This window comes from Leuciscus leuciscus (genome assembly GCF_965113295.1).
Source record: "Leuciscus leuciscus genome assembly, chromosome: 14".
In the NCBI taxonomy this organism is placed as follows: Eukaryota; Metazoa; Chordata; class Actinopteri; order Cypriniformes; family Leuciscidae; genus Leuciscus; species Leuciscus leuciscus.
The window spans coordinates 34,455,906-34,463,770 of record NC_138738.1 but is presented as its reverse complement, the minus strand read 5'-3'; the positions used below and the strand labels follow the sequence as shown (position 1 = coordinate 34,463,770).

General features: G+C 36.5%; 1 protein-coding gene across 1 annotated transcript; it reads right to left on the bottom strand.

Moving 5' to 3' along the window:
• Positions 1-1,362: 1,362 nt before the first annotated feature.
• LOC309513805 (peptidyl-prolyl cis-trans isomerase FKBP11-like) lies at positions 1,363-6,579 on the bottom strand. Its single transcript, XM_082189846.1, has 6 exons — positions 6,139-6,579; positions 5,865-5,927; positions 4,308-4,395; positions 2,914-2,947; positions 2,650-2,720; positions 1,363-1,612 (listed from the first exon to the last, which is right to left on the bottom strand). Exons 1-6 carry the CDS (start codon positions 6,250-6,252, stop codon positions 1,404-1,406), a joined length of 579 nt encoding a protein of 192 aa, XP_082045972.1. The 5' UTR covers positions 6,253-6,579; the 3' UTR covers positions 1,363-1,403.
• Between the last annotated feature and the right edge of the window lie 1,286 nt (positions 6,580-7,865).

The window sequence follows — 7,865 nt, the reverse complement described above, 5'->3', positions numbered from 1 at the left end:
CTTCCTCTCCACTGCTTGCTGATAATGCTGGACTGGTCACCTGGAGGAGAACTCTTTCGAGAGCAGAGAAAGTCAGAATTACGTTTTGAGAGGCAGTATTTACCTAGTTTCTTGATTGAATTTTGGCCAGCAGAAAGACCTTTCCCCTGCAAGACATGTAGTATCACTGATGGTTATCTCGACCATTTTAAAACTGTTTATCAAAAGCGACTAGAATTGGATTCAAGTTAAACATTTTTATCAGTCCATGCATTCGCTCTGAGAATGATGCGTACGGTTCACTTCACACTAATCTACCCAGCTAACAAAAATATGAATGTTTTGCTAACATTCCTATTAAGTTATGAAAACGTTATTTCTTATTTATTTATTTTTTTTCTTGGTTATAATAACGTTAAGGGAACATTCTGAAACAATAGTAACATTTTAAAAAACGCTAGACAAGTCTAACTAACTAGTCTAAATGTTTAAATGTTTCAGAAAAAAACTTCCATGATAAATTACTGGTATAACATTTTTGTGCTAACAACATTATGAGAACGTTATTAAAGCCCACATAACTGAACGAACGTTCTATTTACGTAACTGAAAGCACATTTGTTCATAACTTTGAGAGAACCTTGCCAGAACGTTAGCCAAGTTAGCTGGGTCATAAGGGCAGCTGGTGTTATTTGCATCACACATACTAAAGCAATTACACAATGAAAGCATCAGTAAATCATTTTTAATCAACAAGGAAAGACAAAACTCACTGATTGGGATATTCACTCCTAATATATGCGTAGACTGACGTTGACAGCTTTTTAACTCTGAATATTGCCAAGGTTGTAATGTTTTGTGTTTAAACAAATGCAACCACATCACACGACCTAAAACAACTAGTCACAAATGCCTCTTTGTATTTCTGTATCAACTTGATTACACACGGTCCGGTGTCATTTTTATTAATGGCCATCCCTCACATACTTTGTATTCTAATATTGAAGATGTGCTGTGTATAAACTAACATCAGTATGTACACGTAAAATATAATTAATCATATTAATCATATGTGACATTAACATGTGAGGTGTTTGAGGTGAATGTCTACAGTTTAGGCTAAACATTGTCTGAATAAATTACACAAAAAAACCAAATGATCCCTGCTCTCTCCCTTTTTTTTAATTACTTGAAAATACTTCTAAAAACTCCTAAGAAATACTTCAAGTGTAAATATTTTTGGGCCCACTATACATCCTAAAACACCTTTTGTAAGTGGCTCTAGTTAAAAGTATCTGTTCAATATCTTAAATATAAACGTAAGAGAGTTTTTATGTTTTAATGACTCAAACAAGTAAAAAAAAAAAAGCACCAAACAAAGCATTTTTCTTTATTTAAATAGTTTATTCTTTTTGGCTTTGATCTCACTTCTTCTTGCTTTTCTTGTCTTTGCTCTTCTTCTTGCCATGAGGTTGCGCGTGTGCTTTGTTGTAGAGGTAGAGACCCACTAAGCCCAGTAAAGTGGGAACCAGCGCCAAACACAAAAGGGGCAAGACGTCGTTAACAAGCTTCTGCCAGGGCGTTTGCTGGGACAGAGAGATCACCTCCACATCGAACTCAAGTGTGCTGTCCCCTGTGAGGAAAACACAGATGTAAGATTATCACATCCACTGTGATTTAACCATCGCTCTACAGCTTTACTCTACTATAAAATATTGACCATTTTACTACTTCTGATGATGGTGGATTAGTTTATGGACTTTAAATATTTTTCACACATGTAAATAAGCTGTTGTGTGACACTGAACTATTTGCAGAGTGTTTTCACTGTCTCTGAACTCCCTGAAAAACCTCCATCGTAGTCTTGTGTTTTCTTCTGGGAACAGTTACGTCACATATTCCTCATATAAATAATTCCTGGCCAATGCATACGCAAAATAAAGAAGGCAAGGCCTGGTTGAGTTGTGTTAGTTATGTGTTGTGCAATGTCCAAAAGATCACCATTGATCGACCAATCACAACACACTGCAGCACGTTTGAGCTTCCGCAAGAACCAATGAGGTTCATTCTTGTGTAACGCAGCACGTTTGAGCTTCCGCAAGAACCAATGAGGTTCATTCTCATGTTATCTCGCACTTTATGACAGTTAACTGAAGTGTTGTGCTGGCCTCTGTGAACTTCAAGCCTGCCTACTTTGTTTTGATGGGTCATCTCAAAAATGTTGACATTGACGAGCGGTGTTAGACCGCTGAGGCAGATCAGATGAAAAGGTCAATAATCGTGGCGCTCTGCAATATCCTTGCAGCACCAAAGTAGAGTTGATATTATTCACAACACTTCTGAGGACTGGACCTTGTGGACCTCAATGGTGGGGACGACCCTGGACAGGAACTAAACAGGGGTGCGTTTCCCAAAAGCATCGTTAGGCAACTATGGTCACAAGTTCCATTGAACTGTGTTGGTACAACAGAACTTGCAACCGTAGTTGGTTCAGAGAAACGCATCCCAGAGCGTTACTGACAGACTGGGAAGAGAGGTGCTGCAACAATGTAAAATATGTGAAAAATCTGGGTTTTTTGAACATTTAAGCATGAAAAACTGTTCTAGTAGAACAAAATCAAGACTTTGAAAAATGGCATAATTGGTCCTTTAAGTGTGTTGCCATGGTACCTGGAATGGTTGGAAGGTATCCTCTCTTTCCATATGCTAGATGAGCTGGAATCGTGGCCTTGATTTTTTGCCTGTGCAAAAACATAGACAGAAAAGACTGAAAAAAGACTTTCAAGTGGGTGATTCAAACTTCACCTTAAAAGACCTTTTCTTTAAGTGGTCTTGAACATACTGTTCAATAGCTGTACTTTCACCATCTCTTCCTACATGCATTGGTGCAATTGTACATTCCAAAGAGAAATCCAGGCGTTAACGTCGACTTACCCTTCACACACTCCAACCAGGGCTTGCTCTAGACCTGCCAGACCAAAAAAAAGTTGTAAATGCATGTGCAATTGTGGAAACACCCCCTCATTTCTGATTATTATATGGTTTTACATAAGAAAAATCAGCCCAAAAAGCTGTCCTTAGTAATCATAACCATCTTGAAATTATAGTTACCCTAACCAAATCCTAAACAGTTAAAACAGTCCTCAAAGAAGAGGATATTGGGTCCCAAGAGTCCCCATTTGAATATTTTGCTTAAAATAAATATCTACTAATGCTGTCAAATCGATTCATCGCGATTTTGTTTATATAAATTGTGTGTATATATATATATATAATATTATATGTATATACATGTATATAGATGTGTGTGCACACTCAGACATATGTATATATATATTCACACATATATTAGCACTAACTTTAATTTTAGATGGGATTGGTCGATTTGACAGAACTAGTCTCTACTAAAAAAACAACGTACATAATAATCAAAATGCTCTCATTATGAACAGAAGACAAAGTTAATTCATTTCAAAGTTTTAATTGTCTTTCCTTGCCCTCTACAAATAATTTCCCCAATTCTAATATTATGAAATGCACTTAACATGCTGATTAATAGGCCTATTGCTAGCCTAAATGTAGATAAAAGGAAAAACGTCTTGTCACAAACCTAAGCTTGTTTCCGCCACATAAAAAATAAAAAAAGTAATTGTGACTTTTTATCTCACAATTCTGACTTTTTTCTCGCAATTGCGTGATATAAACTCACAATTGTGTGTTATAAAGTCAGAATTGTGAGTTATAAAGTCAGAATTGTGTGTTATAAAGTCAGAATTGTGTGTTATAAAGTCAGAATTGTGTGTTATAAAGTCAGAATTGTGAGTTATAAAGTCAGAATTGTGTGTTATAAAGTCAGAATTGTGAGTTATAAAGTCAGAATTGTGAGTTATAAAGTCAGAATTGTGAGTTATAAAGTCAGAATTGTGTGTTATAAAGTCAGAATTGTGAGATAGCCTATAAACTCGCAATTGTGAGGAAAACAAATCTGAATTGTGAGATAAAAAGTTGCAATTACCTTTTAAAATTGTTTTATTCCGTTGCGGAAACAAGCTTTCATATAAACTTGGTTTATATATAGTCCTGGCCCTGAACGCTTGTGCTGTGAACAGCTCTGTTGTTTTGACACACTGCTCACTTTAAACTGCAGAAACGGTAAAGTGGTGTCACAGTTGTCATTTTGTGTCGCGGTCCAGTTGGAATTAAACTATAGCCTACAAGAGTATATTTAACCTAAATATGATAGGTTCTAAAATCTGTGCTCTGTTTTATTTCTGTTATTATGAACATGCTGTAACTTCGAGTTGCATTGCGATGACGGAGCCTTTTACCTGTGATGACAGACCTCTTGCCCAACTCTACGACCAGAGGTTCACGAGACAGAGAGGTGTCAATCACTTTCCCGTCCATTAATCGGCCCTGCACAGGAGATCAACAACAGAGATGCAGGTTAGTTCCATACATTTTTATGTAGATGCAGCAAATTATCTGTAGTAAATACCTATAGAATAAGACTCAAGTAAAAAAGGAAACTCAAGTAAAAGGAAACTCAATAAAAAACAAGTAATAATTGGAATTGTGGTTTGTAGTGTAATAGAACCACATCAGCCTGCATTAAGACAAGTATGAACTATAGAAGGAAGGCAGATTTTAAAAGGAAAGATTTCAAGTTGGGGCATGTTGTCACACAGTTGACACATGTGTTTTATATGTAAAAATGTTATACATTTTATTGATAACAATTTCTGTTTGCCAAACAATTGTTTGAGTGTGAATATTTGTATATATTTTGTATAATATAATTTTTTATATATATATAATAACTAAATCTAAATAAACTAAAATGACAAAAACTATTTTTATTTTTTTAAATAATTAATATATATATATATATATATATATATATATATATATATATATATAAATTCACTTTAAATTGTTCTTGTCATTTTATTATAGTACATTATTTTAGTACTTCAGGTTAAACTAAACGAAATGTGATTTTTTATATATGAGAATATAAAGAATTTTATATGGAATATATACTAAGAATATATATATACTGTTTATTGTTTTGTCATTTTATTTGTGTTAGTTTATTTAGATTTAGTAATTTTAGTATTTCAAATTTAAACGAAATGTAATATAGCCTACAATAAAAACAAATGTTTTAATATTTTTTATTTCAGTTTCAGATCTTGCAAGTAGGCTAACAAAAGTAGCCTACTATATACACATACACACACACACTGATTAATTTATAATATAAATGGTTATTATAGTACCCCATATATGACAATAGTTGGGGCATGTTGTCACAAAATGTAATCATGCTCAATTATTTATTAATTTAGCCTACAAAAAAAATCTTATTTTGATGCAAAAACCTTAATGTTAATCATTTTTCACGGGAGGAAAACAACAACAACAACAACTTGTAAACAACACTAGGTCTCCCCTATGTTCCCTATAGCGCGTGTGCGCGCACTCGCCTCTCGAGCATTTCCTCGAGTCCAGCGCTGACTCAAATGCTGACGTGTTGCTCCTCCTCCTCTAGAACATTTGGTTTCGCTTAAAACTGAAATACTATTACATACAAATAACTGCATTTCGAAACTGGACCGTGACTCCACGATGAACTTAAAAGGAATGTGTTAACCAGGTTTATCTTTCACACGTAATATGCATTTCAACTCTATTTTAAATCAGATATGGCGAGTCCAGATGTCAGCTCGAGTCTTGCCACATCATTGAATGATTTCATGTGCAAATAACCCCGCGAGAGTTCATTTCGCATGTTTTATGTCATAATACCTAGATATTTCATTGGGGGGTGCCTGGTTTTACAACATAACAGGCTTTAATAGCGCTGTATGTAGGCTATATACCGTGTAATGGATTTGAAGCGTGTCTCCCATCTCTGCTGTAATCGTGCATGTCTCCGGCATCACCTAAAATAGTCAAAAACAGAAATATTGAAGAGTGGTACGGAATAGGAAATGAAATGCGCAGAACATTGACTATACTAAAACAGATACTACAACATTACATGAGGTTTGCACTGAGACGTTAGCATGCATTTGTGATGAAAGCACGCATGCAGTGATCGGCTACGTGGACTCTTGTAATAATAGTCATTCATAAAAACTTGACCCAACTTACCAATGTCTCCACAACCAACTGTTCGATCACGCCTTCTGTGCTTTCTCCGTCCTCAGCTGCAACAAATGCAAAAGCTGCGAGAAAAATCAGGACGATCCCCGTCCGAATTCCCATCGTGTCTCAGGTTATGAGAAAATCAGCACTAACAATAACCAACAGAAAGGATAAAAGCTATAGTCTACTGGCTCACTTCCGTCACGAGAGTCTCGCACTGCAGCGTCGAGGGAGCCAATAAATACTCGCGCGGGCGATCAGACTGAAGAAGTCCCTCAAGGCGAGATGCCAGTTAAAGCTGATGTGTTATTATAGTGTAAAGATAACGCCGGCGGGGTAAGACGACCCTCGAGCACTGGACCAATACCTGGGTCACTGGAATCCCCGCCTCATAATCCGCCAGCATCCCAGAAGTCTCTCCACATGGCCACTGCTGTTAGAGAGCTTCCCCGCTAGAAGGCGCTTACTGTTCTGAGGTTGAGGAAAGCACTGCATCCTTCTGCTGTTTTTATTCCTTCATTTACTTAAAGTGTATCATTTCTACGCCACAAGCGCCACTAAACGGAACTGCAAATATAATGCTTATTGCCAAACAAGTTTCCTGAACACTCCCCTGTCTTTCTTTGGTCATACAAACAGATAGCCCGGCCACAGAACACACACACACCCACATATAATATATCTTGCCACATCATTGAATGATTTCATGTGCAAATAAACAAATAAGAGTTCATTTCGCATGTTTTATGTCATAATACCTAGATATTTCATTGGGAGGTGCCTGGTTTTACAACATAACAAGCTACAATAGCGCTGGATATACCGTGTAATGGATTTGAAGCGTGTCTCCCATCTCTGCTGTAATCGTGCATGTCTCCGGCATCACCTAAAATAGTCAAAAACAGAAATATTGAAGAGTGGTATTGAAAAGGAAATGAATCCTTTCACATCCAGACACATAATATATGTGTCTGTTTACATACAGGTATGCTATATACAGAGGAGTAGAATAGAATTTACAGGGAATGGAATATAAATAAGTAGGTTATTGTCAAATAAATATAGGCCTAGGTGCTATTGCACATATTTATCATTCCACAGAGGTAGATTGCCTGGGGGAAGAAACTTTTCTAATAAGCACTGTTTTGAAACATTGATCAATTTAAGTCAACATGGAGAAAAAAAAGGGCAATTTTTTTAATGGAATATTGCCATTTTATTAGTATAATTTTGGTTTATCCGTGCACATCATTATTTTTTTCATAAATTGATGTGCCCTCGTAAATTTAATCAAAATAATTTCTCCTCCCCCTTGCAACGACTTCTCTTCTCTGATGACGTGTTTACTGGCGTGAGGGGGGAGCAACCTGTCACTCACATGAGTTGACCAATAGCAAACCACAACCATCCAATCAATTTCTCATGGACAAAATCAAGCCTCACCCTACATTTTGTCTTGTTTAAAGGCCCACTGAAGTGCCTTGAAACGCGCAGAATTGTTCAATGTATTGAGGTAATTTCCACTGAAACAGGAAGAAAGGGCGGGGCATATCGACCAGCTCCTCCTCTTTTTAAAAACTAGCCAATTGCGTTGAATTTATATCACAGCTCGGGCCAGAGCCGCTGAGCTCAGTAAAGCCGCAGTTTCCTCCTAATCTCTGATCGTTTGTCCTCTAATCTCCTCCATATCGCTTTAAAATACAGCATTCTGAATTCAAAATGGGTCCGATACA